A 16,313-nucleotide genomic window follows, 5' to 3' on the forward strand; every position below is an offset into this window, starting at 1 on the left:
AGTAATTGGATCAAAAAGCAAGATCCATCTTTCTTCTGTCTTCAAGAGACACATCTTGCCCCCCAAAATAAAAATTCTTATACTCAAAGGCTGAAATAAAATCTATCAAGCAAATGGTCCCCATATTCAGGCTGGAGTTTCCATTCTTATATCTGATAAAATAGGAATCAAATTAAAATTATTAAGAAGAGACAAAAAGGTTATTATATATCAATTAAGAGACCTCTTCTTTAGAAGGATATAACCATTCTAAATATCTATACATAAAATTCCAGAGTTTCCAATTTCATCCAACAAAGCTTACTTACACTAAAAACATATAGATCCAAACATAGTGATTGTTGGTGATTTTAACACACCACTGTCACCTCTGGATAGATCGAGAAGACAAAAACTCCTCAGAGAATCTTTAAGACTTAACACTTCATAGACCAACAACACTTAACAGATATCTACAGACTATTCCACCCAGCAACAACAGAGTATATGTTCTATTCAGCAGTGCATGGAACATTCTCCAAAACAGATCACATTGTAGGGCACAAAGTAAATCTGTGCAAATTCAAAAGCTCTGAAATTGAGCCCTGAATTCTTTCAGAGCACAATTGTATAACATTGGAACACCACTCTCCACCAAGAAAAATCCTGTAATTCATGGAGGTTGAAAAACATACTGTTGAATCACCAGTGGGTTATTGAAGAGATAAGAACAGAACAGTTTACATTATTTAATAAAAAAGGACCACACAAAATACCAGCTCCTTTGGGACACATCAAAGGCAGTATTCAGAGGAAAAATTATAGCTCTCAGTTTCTACATCATTAAGTTGTAGAAATTTCAAACCATTATTAATGAATCTAAAGCTCCAGGAAAAAAGGCCAACAAACGAAGCCCAATAGAGTAGAAAGAAGCAAATTGTTAAATTAAATCAGAGTTGAATGACTTAGAATAAAATAAATACCCATAGAAAGAATAAAAAAAACAAAGTTGGTTCTTTGAAAAAATAATAAAATAGACATATCCTTCACAAATCTTACCAATAAAATAAAAGAACACATCCAAATAAAATCAGAGATGAGAATGGAAATAACATGACAGGAACTACCAAGAATCTTAACATCAGAAGGGAATACTTTTCAAAACTTTATGACAACAAATTTGAGAATTTGGGGGAAAATGGGCATATTTCTAGCTAATATTGATATACCCAAACTAAACCAAGATCTAAATCAACAAAACAGACCCATATCAAGTAATGAAATAGAAATGACAATAAGAGACCTCTCATAAAAGAAAAGTCCATGACCTAATGGATACATAGCTGAATTTTATAAGGTTTTCAAAGCACAATTTATATCAATTCTCCTAAACCCTTCAATGAAATTGAAATTGAAAGTTCTCTACAAAACACATTCTATGAAGCCAGCATAACCCTCATCCCCAAATCAAAGAGGGACCCATCAAAGAAAGGGAATTACAGACCCGTTTCTTCTATGAATATTTATGCAAAATATCTCAACCAAATCCTGGCCAATCCACTTCAACAACTCATCAAAAAACATCAAATGCCATGATCAAACAGGATTTGTCAGAGGGATGCAAAGTGGGTTCAACAAAGGCATTCCTACTAAAATCAAGAATGAGAGAAGGATGTTTGTTCTCTCCACTCCTCTTCAATATAGCATTAAAATTCCTAGCCACAGCAATAAGACAAGAATTAAACATAAAGGGAATCCAAATATGGAAAGAGGAACTAAAACAGTCCCTCTTTGCAGATGAAGTGATTCTGTATGTAGAGACCCCTCTGGATTCCATTCCCAAGTTATTAGAAATAATAGCTTTGGTAGAACTATAACTAAAGTATCAGTAAAGCAACTCCTTTTGAAATACCCACAAAGAAAATAAAATATTTAGGGCTTAACCAAGGAAGTAAAGCACATCTATGATTAAAACTTTAAAAACTTTGTAAAGGAAATTAAAGAAGACCAAAGGAAGTAGACTCATATCCTCTGCTCCTGGATTGGAAGAATAAACTTCATGGAAATGTCAATCCTGCCAAAGTCTAGCTATAAATTCAATGTAATACCTATCAATATCTCAAAGTCATTCTTGAACAAAATAGTGGATGTGATCCAAAATTCACATGGAAAAATAAAAGACCCTGTATAGCAAAAAGCATTCCTTATTAGAAAGAACAGCATGAAGGAATATCAATTCCAAACTTGTTGGATCCTTATTTGTTTCTCTGCACCAGAATGAACACCAAATGGATCAAAGATCTTGACGTGAAAGAAGATACCCTGAAAAATTTACAGGAAGGAATAAGAGAAATACTTGGTCTCATCGGCATGAGTCAAAATTTTCTTAATAAAGTTTTGAAACATAATAAATCAAAGAAAGCTTGAACAAATTGGACTGCAGAGCTTCTGTAGAGACATGACCAGCACTACAAATAAGAAAAACACAAATGTAAAAAGATCTTCACTAGCCATAAAACAAACAAGGGCCTCATATCTAAAATATACCTGCAGCTCAAAAAAATTAAATCTCTGAAATACAAATCATCAAAGAAACAAACACCCCATTAAAAGGTGAACTGAAAATTTAAAGAGAGAGTTCTCTGAAGAGGAAATAAGAATGCCCAATAGGCACACGAGGAAATTTTTGACATCTCTTGCTATAAAAGAAATGCAAATCAAAACAACTTTGAGATTTTTACCTCACCCCAGTTAGATTGGCCATTATGAAGAAATCTAATAACAACAGATTCTGGTAGGAATGTGGGCTAAAGAGAATGCTAATACACCCTTGGTGAGAGTGAAAATTAGTTCAGCAACTAGAAAACAGTATGGCAGTTCCTCAGAAGTCTCAACATAGAACCCACTTATAACCTAACAATCTTACTCCTAGGCATTTGCTGAAATGTTCACAAACAGGGGCATGGTAAACCTTCCAGCACAACCACGTTCATTGCAGCATTATTCACCATAGCTAAGATATGGAATCAACCCAGATGCTCTTCAGAATATAAATGGGGAAAGATGTTTTATACATAATGAAATTCTATGCTGCCATTAGAAAGAATGGCATTGCCCCATTCATAAGGAAATGAAAGGACTTGGAAAAACACCGCATGAAGTGAAATAAGCCAGATCCAAAGAAACATAAACTCCATGGTTTCTCTCATTTGTAGCAATTAGCATTCGTCTAGGATTCTCCTAGCAGAGGAGAAATGTCCACATAATTAGGAAATTCTCAAAACTAGATCCATGAAAGTTTGATTCTCATTTGTAAATGTTTGGCATCAATAATTTTATCAAATAGGGCCTATGAAGAATTAGAGAGATTTCTTTACTAGTGTATCCATTATGCCCAGTGCAAAAAAAAAAACATATAAGGACCAGAAGTTGGCCTAGTGCTAGAGTGCATGCCTAGCATGCCTGATGACCTAGGTTCAATTCCTCGGTGCGACATACATATAAAAAAGCCAGAAGTGGTGCTGAGGTTTAAGCGGTAGAGAAAGTCCAAGGATAGTGCTCAGACCCTGAGCTGAAGCCCAGGACTGGCAAAAGATCATGAAAAGTGTTTGTTAGATATGGTATTTCAGGTAAATACCCTTTTAATATGGACAGAGAAATCCTGTTCTCACTTACTAATCCAATAATATAATTAAAATCCCTACCTTTTATGTGTGTGCAAAAGCTTTGCAGTTGTAGATATAAAAGATACAGAGCCAGAGCCAGGAGTTTGGTCTAGCATGCACCAAGACCCCAGTTTGATTCCTCGGTACCACATACATAGAAAAAAAGCTCGAGTGGTGCTGAGGCTCAAGTGGTACAGCTCTAGACTTGAGAAAGTCCAAGGACTGCTCAGGCTCTGAGCTCAAGCCCATGACTAGAAAAAAAAGATATAGAGCCTATCCTTAAATAGTTCTTTTTTTTTGTTTGTTTGTTTTCTGTTCTCCTTTTATTGTTTTTCTTTTTTTTTAAATTTTTTTATTGTAATTAGTAAAAGGGTTACATGATATTTGCCAGATAGAAGGTGCATTAATTCACATACATTGATACCCTTTCACATGTCTTGGTACCCATTTCCCTCCCCCCCACACACCCCCCACCCGTCTTGGTTTTCCCCCCTTCCCTATCAAATTTCAAATATCCAAATAATAATAATAGAACTCCAAGTACCACGGAAAATGTTGTTATTGGAACAGCAAATATTTTCCTTTGAAGAAAATATTTAAACTGAATTTTGTAGAGACCTATTGTTTGTGTGGCTAGTGTACTTGAGATGATGTGGGGTTGAAGGCAGAATGACTTTATTTGCTGTCTACATTATGTATTTATATTAAAAATCTTTTATGGTTTCAGTTTAATTGAGAGATATGATTGTTAGCAATACATACATATATATGTATATATATATAATTTTTTTCAGAACGATCCTATAAAATCTCCAGTTTCACTAGAGGAGAAAAAGGAAGAGACAAAACAATTGTGAGTAAAGAAGAAATATTAACACATGCAGTTTATTTTCTGGGGAAGGATAGTTTTTTATTATTTAAAAGAGAAGCTTAAAAAGTTCCTGGGTGGCTCACAATGGTAGAGTGCTAGCCTTAAGCTGAAGCTCAGAACAGCTCCCAGGTCCAGAGTTCAAGTCCCATAACCGATGAGAGAAAGGGGGGAGGGGGGATGGAGAGAGAAGCTTAGTGATGTTCTCAAGTGACTACAGTTACACTTAAGTCAGATTCATTAGTTTAATAAGAAGAAATTTATCTTTTAATAGTTGGGATACAGTGAGATGTATTATACAAATAATTAGACATAAATATATGGTTTGCAAACATTTTATAGCAGCATTTTTTCCTTGTTAAAGAATCAAACTCACCTGTGTTTGTTGTATATATTTGCTGTAAAGGATTTCCAATGAGTCTGAGCGTGATTCATGGGAATCAGATGAAGAAGACTCTTTTTTTCATAGCAAGGTAAAGGTTTGTATTTTAAGTTAATTTTCTTATTCTGATTTTTGTTTTGTGCATTGCTTACTCATGGTATTCAGCATCAATGTTCCTACCATAATATTTTTCTTGTTGTATTTATTATAAAGATGATTCAGGTGATAAATGGGGGAATGAATTAGAGTTACAAAAGTAAGTAATAAGTACATTTCTTTTTAAACATTGTTACCCCCTCTCGTTTTCTCCATTTTACCACTCTCCTCTCACCTCCCCCCAAGTAGTAAAGGCTATTTCTAATACAGCATCTAGTGAGTACCATTGCTGCATTACTTCATCCTTTGTCGTGCTGTTTCTGTGATTCACTTTCTTTTCCACATATTAGATAAGTTCATAACCAAGACAAAGTGTACAAAGTACTAAAATAGAAAAAAAGGAGATAACTATATATAGGACATAATGAGAACCCCTTGTTTCCAATTCTTGGAGTTCATTTTGATATGCTTCATTATGTATGGTCCTATGCACTTGGCAACTGGGCTATTGTGATTTCCTGCTAAGAATATTATAGACATAGTTTAGTTATTACAAATGATGGAACCACGCAATCTATATTTCTTTTCTATGATCATTTTATTTTGTTTTAAAAAGGTATTTTTATTGTAATTAACAGAAGGATTACATTATATTTACCAAATAGAATATTCATTATTTCAGAAACATTGATAACCTTTCTCATGTGTTTGTCGCCTTTCCCTCCTCCCATCCCCTCCCCTCATCTTGTTATTCCCCTTTCCCTATCCTATTTCAAATAAACAAATAAACATATATACAATATAAACAAATACGAGACTAGGAGAGCACAAGGTTTATACTAATTATGACAAATGAGGGAAACCATTGAGTCTATGCTCCTTTGGGTCTGGCTTACTTCACTTAATATGATTTTTTTCCAAGCCTTTCCATTTCCTTAAAAATGGGGTGATGCTGTCCATTCTGATGGCAGCATAGAATTCCATTGTGTATAAATACCACATTTTGTTGATCCAATTATCAACTGAGGGGCATCTGGATTGGTTCTATATCTTTGCTATGGTAAGTAGTGCTGCAATGAACATCCTTGTGTTAGTGAGTTTAGTATGTCCGTATTTCTGGATGATTGGGTAAATGCCAAATAGTGAAATTGCTGGGTTATAGTGGATCTCTGTGTTTAGTCTTTTGAGGAACCGCCATACTGCTTTCCATAGTGATTGAATGAGTTTACACTCCTACCAACAGTGTAGTAATGATCCTTCCTGGCGACATCCCCTCCAGCATCTGTTGTTATTAGATTTCTTGATCCTGGCCATTCTGACTGGAGTGAGGTGGAATCTTAGAGTTGTATTGATTTGCATTTCTTTTATGGCCAGAAATGTCGAGCATTTCTCCATGTGTCTATAGGCTATTCTTATTTCTTCTTCAGAGAAGACTCTAAGTCTTTGGTCCATCTTTTAGTGGGATGGTTGTTTCTTTGGAGATTAGTTTTGGAGTGATTCAATTTTTTGAGCTATTGATATATTTTAGATATGAGGCCCTTGTCTTCTCCTACTCTGTGGGCTTTCTAGCTAGCTTGCTAGCTATGTCCTTTGCCATACAGAAGCTTTGCAGTTTAATGCAGTCCCACTTGTCCAAACTTTCTTTGATTTGTTGTGTTTCTGTGTCTTTATTAAGAAAGTTTCAACCTGTGCCAAGGAGACCTAGTGTATCTCCCATTCCTTCTTGTAAAGTTTTCAGTGTATCTGCTTTTACTTTGAGGACTTTGATCCATTTGGAGTTAATACTGGTGTAGAGTGACATAGAAGGATCCAACTTTAGTTTTCTTCAGGTGCTTAACCAGTTCTGTCATCACCACTTGAAGAGGCTGTTTTTCTTCCATTCTGTTTTTTTTGGCTCCCTTATTCTATGATCATTTTATATGGAAATTTGTTCATCAAAAACCATTTTGTAAATTATGACAAGTTTTCTAAATCTTCTTTACCAGAAGAATGATGTTGGCTGAAATAAGACATATTAGATTTGATGATAGACATAAAATTTAATCTCATATTTAAAAATATATTACATGTCATAGTTTTATGCCTTTTATTCTTTATCTATATCCTTTGTTCTACATTTAGTCTAAAACAGCATTTTTTAACCAGAGGAGGAATCTTTATTTAACAAATTTCAAGATATAGTACAAAACTAATCTGTGCATCTTTCTATTAACAAGATTTGTTTACAGCATTTTTAAAAAGTAAACACTTATTTAAAATGTTTTCTAGAATTGGACTCCAATGGAGTCTTGGCAAAGTGGCTTATGCATGTCACTCCATTTACTTGGAGGTGAAATTAATGAGGATTATTGTTTGAAGCCAGCTTAGGAAAATAGTTAGGAGACACCAACTCAACAAATAGTGTATTTAGATTTTGGTGTGCCTGTCATTTCAGGAACATGGAGGCGATTAGGTAGGAAAATCATGATCTGAGCCTCGTTCTCAGGAAAATATGTAATTCTAAATTAAAATAAAAAATGATTACAATCAAAGGGAATGAGAGTGAGCTTCAATTTTTAGAACATCAAGTAGCAAGTGTAAGGCCTTGAATTTAAATCCTAATACTACAAAAAAGAAATAGTACTTTGATATGATTACAATGTACTTTTGTCATTGGATTGAAAATATATTAAAAGTTCTCCATCAAATCTGTAGATTAGTGTTTGCTTCAAGTTATAACTAGTTCTAGAAGTATGACCTTTTAGTATCCATATGATATATTTTAGTTTTAGATATTCTGTGCTTTTTTGTTATTTTCATGGTATCCATTCAGGTCTGATTTCACATTTAGAAGTTTTTGTTCTTATTTATATAAAATGTTTGAGAAACTATTTGCATGTCTCCTGGGGAATCTGGAATAAGGCCTGTTATAGAAAAATAAATTAAATATTTCTGGTCATGAAGGAATGAACAGAGAAGTGGATTGCTAATAATAGAATATTATATAAAAATTAATAGGTAATATATTTGTAAGTCACAATTTCAGTGAATTTCTGAAAATACAGGTTGGTTTATATTCTATGCAAATATTTTGGTTGTAAAATTTCAGATGAGTTTCTCTTGAGGAAAATCCAAGATAACAGGGATATCACTTAGAGCAATGTCATAAAATAACAAATAGGTACTAGTACATACCTAACATTTTTCAACTATGAATTCAGATTAGGAATTTAAATGATAATTTTTTAAACTTCTTTCATATTCCATATCATAAATATATCATAAATATATTTTTTGTGCTGTAAGCAACACTAAAATACTAATGTTCAATTCTTGCCTAAGAGTGAAATAAAATATTCTCTTTTATTTTCTCTCTATGATGTTACACATTTCAGACAATGGTAAACAGATGTGTTTAATTGATCCAAGTATTTATTTTATAGCAATCAAATTAACTCTGTTGCATTATTACCTGCATAATACAATCACCATTATTATACACTCAGTGTTATACTATGTATAAATAGTGCCAAGTTGTATTTTGGATTAAACTCATTATTCTCATCTTTCATTTTCTTTCTTGTTCTCTGCCATCTTTTTTTTGTTGTTTAATATCATTGTTTGTTCCTCTTCTATAATTTTTTCCTCTTCTCATGATTGGGCTTGAACTCAAGGACTGAATTTTATTGTCAACTAGCTTGCTTATATCAGATGTTCTACTACTTGAACCTTGAATCCTCCTGGATTTTATTATTTAATTGGAAATGGAGTCTGAAAGTCATCTTTTCTTAACCATGATCCTCTGATCTCAGTCACTTAAAGAGCTAGGATTACCAGCATGAGCCACAAGCACAAAGATTTTGTAACCTTATAAAAATGATGTATTCTTAATCTACATACTATTTGAAGAAAGATTTTATTCAAAGTCTATTTCTTTTCTTTCTTGCTGTTTTTGGCATATAGCAGTAGGTGCCTTTTATTCTTTAACCATAGCTTTATAAGATTTTATTTTCTTTTCATGTTTTCTTTGAAGCCATTGAACACATAAAACAGAAATGACTAATAGTTTCTGATTATAACCCATCAAAGTAGTATACTAATTCAAACTTAAACTCTTTCTCTTCTTTTTTCCTCTAGAGCAATTTTATGAGAATTTAAATCATGAAAAGATACTGATATTATAATAAGTTCTTCATTTACATTTATCAAAGTTTAGAATTTTTGTCTATAGAATATATAGCCCGTCGTAGATTTTTATATCTATGTAGTTATGTTTATATGTCCATGACCATGTCCATGACCTTGGTTACCCAAATATTGAATCATCGCTCATATACTGTTTGGGTCTAATACCCACATATTAAGGGTACCATGTGCCTCCTGTTCCTTTGGTCTTGACTCTTCTCACTCAACATGAGTTGCCTATGTAGAATTCCATATATATATATATATATATCACATTTTTTGTATCCATTCATCTGCAATAAGGCATCTGTTGTTGTTTTTTTTCTATCGCTTGGCTATTTTTAATAGTGAAGAGATGAACATGGCTGAGCAGGTGTCCTTATCATATTCTGGGTTATAATTCTCAGGGTAGATGCCCAGGAGTGGTATGGCTGGATTCTATTGAAGGTCTATTTTCAGGTTTTTGAGAAACCTCCAAACTGCCTTCCAGAATGGCTGGACTAGTTTACATTCCCAACAGCAGTGCAGGAATGTTCCTCTTCCTCCACAACCCTTTCAGCATTTGTCATGGTCTGAGTTCAGAATCTTAGCCATTCTAATTGGGGTAAGGTCGTATCTTAGTGATGTTTCGTTTGCATTTCCTTTATGACCATGACCATGAGCATTTTCTCATATGATTTTTGGAATTTTAGATTCTTTTTTGATAAGTCTCTCTTAGTTCCCTTACCCATTTAGTGATTCATTTGTTGCGTTTGCTGTGGGGATTAGTTTCTTGAGTTCCCTGTAGTTACTGGATATTAAGAATTTGTCTGATGTATTATTGGTAAATATCTTTTCCCAGTTGGTTGGCTGTCTTTCTGCTTTAGTAGCTTTGCTTTTATCTGTGCAGAGGCTTTTTATTTTTAGGTAGTCCCATTTGTTGAGTATCTCTCCAATCTGCCATGACTCTGGGACTCTGTTCAAGGAGTTTTTGCCTGTGCCTATGAGATCCAGTGTCTCTCCTACTCTATCATGCAACACTTTCAAGGTTACAGGTCAGATATTGAGGTCTTTGATCCATTTCGAGTTAATCCTTGTACATGGTGATAGGCTGTGATCTGTTTTTAGCTTTCTGCATGTGGCTGCCCAGTTTTGCCAGCACCAATAAGCAAATAGGCTACGTTTATTCCTTTGTATATCTCTGGCTCCTTTGTCAAATGTAAGTTGACTCTAGGTATGTGGTTTTGTTTATGAATCATCTATTCAGTTCCGTTGATCTTCTGGTGTATTTCTGTGCCAGTATCATGGTGTTTTTGTTATTATAGCTCTATAGTAGAGTTTTAAGTGTGGTGTTGTAATACAACCAGCATTGCTCTTTTTGCCTAGAATTGCTTTGGCTGTTCCAGGTCTTTTATTGTTCCATACAAATCTTTGGACTACACGTTCTATTTCAGTAAAGATTTGCCTTTTGCTTAAAGAGAGACATCATTGAGAAAGAAATAAGAATGACCTATAGACACATGAAGAAATGCTTGACATCTCTGGCCATAAAAGAAATGCAAATCAAGACAATCTGAGATTCCACCTCACTCCAATTAGAATGTCCATGATCAAGAATTCCAATAACAACAGGCGGGTATGTGGGCAGGAGGGTTCGCTACTACACTGTTGGTGGGAGTGCAAACTCATTCAACCACTATGGAAAGCAGTATGGCAGTTACTCAAAAGACTAAACATAGATCTCCCCTATAACCCAGCAATTTCACTACGTGGTATTTATCCAATTGTCCAGAAACAAGGACATACTAAAGCCACTAGCACAGTGATGTTCATTGCAGCACTATTCACCATAGCAAAGATATGGAACCAACCTAGATGTCCCTCAGTTGATGAGTGGATCAACAAGTTGTGGTATTTGTACACAATGGAATTCTATGCTGCTGTCAGAAAGAATGACATCGCCCCATTTGTTAGGAAATGGAAAGACTTAGAAAAAAATCATATAAAGTGATATAAAGTGAAATAATCCAGACCCAAAGGAACTTAGGCTCCATGGTTTCCCTCATTTGTAATATTTAGTACTAACCTAGGAGCCTCCTAGCAGAGGATTACAATAGCTCAAACCCTGAATATGTAAGGCCACATAGGATGAGGTCAAATTAATGGACCTCCAGGATATGAAACAAGAGCTTAATTACGAGTAACTGTTGTTCTTAATGTACTCTTTTTTTCTCTTCTCTTGTGTTGCTCTTTGTTTAATCTCATATTACTACAGTATCTGACTTTGTTACTTGGTTACACACACACACACACACACACACACACACACACATATATATATATATATATATATCTTTATTTGAAATAAGAGGGGGAAAGGATTAGGGGAGGGGGTGGGGGAGGGAAATAGGGACAAAAACATGGGAAGGATTATCAATGTATGAGGAATAATGCACCTTCTATACATTAAAATAAAATGCTAAAAAATGGTTTGTCTTTGGGATATTTATGGGGATTGCACTGAAATTGTGTATCAACTTTGGTTGTATGGCTATTTTCACTATGTTGGTTCTCCCTTTCCATGAACCTAGGATGTCTTTCCATTTCCTGGTATCCTAATTGATTTCTTTCTTTAGGCTTTTATAGTTTTCATTAAATAATTCTTATATAACTTTGGATAAGTTAATTCCTACATATTTTATTCTTTTGGGGACTACTGCAAATGGAATCATTTTCTTGATTTATCCTTCTGTTGTATATTGTTGTCATACAGAAAAGCTACTAATTTTTTATTGTAATTAATAGATGGGTTACAGTTATATTCACCAGACAGAAGGAGCACTACACACATGTTGATACCCCTTCTCATGTTTTGATCTCCATTTTCCTCTCCCCACCCCTCCCCTCATTTTGGTTCCCCCTTCCTTTTCCTATGTAAAATAAATAAATGTATATACATTATACCAGAATACAAGGTAACATACTGCTGCAATATGAGAATAACCAAGGGACAACAACATATATGAAAAATAATGTGGTACATTAAGAACAACATTCAGTCATTATATACTCTTGTTTCCATATTCTGGAAGTCCTTTCATTTAGCCTCATCCCATATGGCCTAATGTATCTAGGTTTTGAGTTATTGTAATCTTCTGTAAGTTGAGTCCAAGGTTTGTACTAATTATTACTAATGAGGGAAACCATTGAGCCCAAGTTCTCTGGGTCTTGCTTACTTCCTTAATGTGATTTTTTGAAGTTTGATTTTGCATCCTGCCACTTTGCTAAAGTGGTTTATTAGTTCTAGGAGTTGGGGAGAGGAGTTTATTGGGTCGTTCAGGTATAGTATCATGTCATCAGCAAATAGGGATAGTTTAATTTCTTCTTGTCCTATATGGATCTCTTTGATGTCCTTATCTTGCCTTATCTTTCTGGCTAAGGTTTCTAGCATTTTATTGAAAAGAAGTGGAAATGGTGGGCATACATGTCTTGTTCCTGATTTTAAGGTAAAGTTTTCTAGTTTTTCTCCATTTAATATGATACTGGCTGTAGGTTTGTCATATATGGCTTTAATTATTTTAAGAAATGTACCTCCTATTCTTATTTTCTCTAATGCTTTCAACATGAATGGATGCCATGCTTTGTCCAATGCATTCTTGGAGTCCAGAGAAATTATCATATGATTCTTTACCTTAGCTCTATTGCTGTGATGTATTACATTAATTGATTTGCAAATGTTAAATCAACCTTGCATCTGTGGGATGAAGCCAAGTGGATAATTTTTTAAATTTGTTTCAGTATTCTCTTGGCTAGTATTTTATTCAGGAGCTTTGTGTCTATGTTCATTAGAGAGTTGGTCTGTAGTTCTCTTTTATTTTTTTCATATACTTTTATTGTAGTTAATAGAAGGGTTACATTATATTCATCAGATAGAAGATGCATTACTTCACATATATTGATACCCTTTCTCATGTCTTGGTTCCCTCCTCCCACCCCCAACCCTCATCTTGTTTTCCCCCCTTCCCTATCCAATTTCAAATAACCAAATATGCATGTATCCAATATATCAGATAACAAGGTGAAATACTATAACAATATGAGATAACCAAGGAATAGCAAAAGAGATGAGAGACAACATAGTACATTAAGGACAACAATCACTCGTTATATAGCTTTTGTTTCTATATCCTAGAAGTCCTTTTATTTAGCGTCATACTGTATGGCCTTATATATCTAGGTTTAGCTCTGTTGCAAATCTCTGCTAGGAGAGCCCAAGAAGGAATAGGAGACACACTAGGCTTCCTTGGCACAGGTCAAAACTTTCTCAATAAGGACCAAGAAACATAACAAAGCAGAGAAAGGCTGGATAAGTGGGACTGCATTAAACTGCAGAGCTTCTGTATGGCAAAGGACATAGCTAACAAATTAATTAGGAAGCCTACAGAATGGGAGAATGTAGGGCATGTCACATCAAGGGTAAAAGGCCTACCTCGTGGCCCAGTGCTCACTTCCTGGTTTTGGAGATCCAACCTGCCTGTCTCCTGGTTGGGAGGTTTGGCTATGGTTTGTGATGTAAAATAAGGCTACCTTGAAACCATGGATTGGCCCCACCGCCCTCTCTGTCCGCACCTACCTCCCCCTGTCCTGCCTACTTCTATGCTAATAGATTCCTGCTTCTTACTTTAGCCCCTGGTATCTTCCCATTAAAGGAGTCTGCTGTGACATTCTCCCTGGCACGTCTGTGTCTTCCCTCTGGAGAAGGGAGGGCTGGGTGAAGGCGGCCAGCCGGCCCTATCCTTTCTAGGTCTCATTTTAGTTGGGGCGTGTTCTCTTTGCCCTTCCTGCTGGTCAGGAGGCAAAGAGTGCTAAAAACCCCAACCGGAGAAGATCTTCACTAACCATACAACGGACAAAGGCCTCATATCTAAAATATATCAACAGCTCAAAAAATTGAATCAATCCAAAACTAATCTCCAAAGTAACAACCATCCCATTAAAAGATGGGCCAAAAGGGGCCGGGAGTTTGGCCTAGTGGTTAAAGTGCTTGCCTACCATGAACGAAGACCCAGGTTCGATTCCTTGGTACCACATACATAGAAAAAAGCCCGAAATGGTGCTGAGGCTCAAGTGGTAGAGCTCTAGCCTTGAGAAAGTCCAAGGACAGTGCTCAAGCCCTGAGCTCAAGCCCAGGACTGGCAAAAAAAAAAAAAAAAAAAAAAAGATGGGCCAAAGACTTAAAGAGAGTCTTCTCTGAAGAAGAAACAAAAATGGCCTATAGACACATGAAGAAATGCTTGACATCTTTGGTCATAAAAGAAATGCAAATCAAAACAACTCTAAGATTCCACCTCACTGCAGTTAGAATGGCCAGGATCAAGAAATCTAATAACAACAGATGCTGGAGGGGATGTGGCCAGGAGGGTCATTACTACACTGTAGTTCTCTTTTATTGTTGGGTTTTTCCAAGGTTTGGGGATGAGTGTGACAATGGCTTCATAGAAAGAGTTTGGTATGGCTCCTTTGTTTCTATTTCTTGGAAAAGTTTCAGGAGCATAGGTATTAATTCATCTTTAAAAGTCTTATAGAATTCCACTGTGAAACTGTCTGGACCTGGTCTCTTTTTGGTGGCATTGTATGAAATCATTTTATTCAATTGACTTATCTCTTCTTTGTTCAATGTGGGTAGCCTATGTTTATTTAAAAATTATACATTTATACTAAAATTTTTTCTGTTTCTTTGAATATAGGTCCTGGAAATACTTATTCATAATGGACTGAATTTCTTGAATGTCAATCCTAATTGTTCCCATAGGATCTCTAATCCTGTTTATTTGACTCATCCCTCTCCTTTTTTGGTTAACCTTGCCAGGGGTCTGTTGATTTTGTTCACTCTTTCAAAGAACCAACTTTTTGAGTTATTAATTTTTATGTATAGTTGATCTTATTTCAATCTCCAATATTTCCAGTTTTATTTTTGTTATTTCTGTCTTTCTAGTTGTTTTAGAGTTAACTTTTTCTTGCTCCTCCATGTCCTTCAATTGCTTCTTTAAGTTGTTTACATGAGCTTCTTCTGTCATTTTAATATGGGCTCCTAGTTCGATGAATTTGCCCCTTAGGACTGCTTTTGCTGTGTCCCATAGGTTCCTTTGTGAGGTATCTCGATTGTCATTACATTAAAGAAAGGTTTGAATTTCTTCTTTGATTTGTTCTGTAACCCAGGAGTTATTCACAAGTGCATTATTCAGCTCCCAAGCGTTTGAGTATTTTTCACCCTTTATTATGTTTAGACTGAGTCTGATTACACTGTGATCAGATAGGGTATTATATTAATCCTCTTGTATCTGCTTAAGTTCTTTGTGTGAACACTTATATGATCTATTTTGGAGTATGTTCCATGGGCTGCTGAGACAAATGTATAGCATTTTGTGTACGTCTGTTAAGCCCAGCTTTGTTATGGTGTCATATAACTCAGAAGTATCTTTGTTTATCTTTTGCTGAGCTGACCTGTCTTTTGGAGAGAGTGATGTATTGAAGTCCCCCACTATGACTGTGAGTCTATCTTGTCCTGTAAGTCTAAGAGAGTTTGCTTGACATATTTAGGTTCTCCCATGTAGGGGAATTAAATGTTTAAAACAGTAATATTCTGGCTGTGAATTGACACTGACACCTGTACCTGTACTAATATGTACTGGCCATCTTTATATTTATGTACTGATTTTACCAAGAAGTTGATTTTGTCAGAGATTAAGATTGCTACTCCTGCTTTTTTTCAATGTTGCATTGGAGTTTTTTTTTTTTTGTCTTTGGCAATGAGGTGGGTCTCTTGGAGACAGCAAATTGATGGGTCTTGTCTCCTAAGCAAATCTGCTGTTCTGTTTCTTTTGAATGTTTTGAATGATTGTTCAACTCATTCACATTTAGGGAAGTTACGGAAAGTGTGTAGCATCCTTTGTCATTATTTATTTTTCCTTTTGTATTTCTAGCTCTCTTTTATCCCTTAGTTCTGATTTATAGGTGATAGCTTCTTGATGGGAATTCTTGCTGTTCTGCTCTTTCTTCTTGATTTTTTAATATTTTTGTAATGCTAGTTTAGTGTGCATAAATTCATATAGCTTCTCTTTTGGCTGTGTGTCTTTTTGTGTCTCAGTTGGGTGGCAGCCCTGGTGCTGGCTTGCCAGAG

The 16,313-nt window shown here is 35.2% G+C and overlaps 1 protein-coding gene across 1 annotated transcript in view; it reads left to right on the forward strand.

Annotated features, from left to right (window-relative positions):
- Positions 1–16,313, forward strand: part of LOC150046089 (uncharacterized) — a 132,100-nt gene that overhangs the window by 23,847 nt on the left and 91,940 nt on the right. Inside the window, exons 4-5 of the mRNA XM_090319156.1 lie at positions 4,439–4,497; positions 4,919–4,985. Coding sequence (XP_090175282.1) covers positions 4,439–4,497; positions 4,919–4,985 — 126 coding nt within the window. The remainder of the gene's footprint in view (positions 1–4,438; positions 4,498–4,918; positions 4,986–16,313) is intronic.

The sequence above is a fragment of the Megascapheus bottae genome, chromosome 26, assembly GCF_031878675.1.
Source record: "Megascapheus bottae isolate mThoBot1 chromosome 26, mThoBot2.hap1, whole genome shotgun sequence".
Taxonomy (NCBI): Eukaryota; Metazoa; Chordata; class Mammalia; order Rodentia; family Geomyidae; genus Megascapheus; species Megascapheus bottae.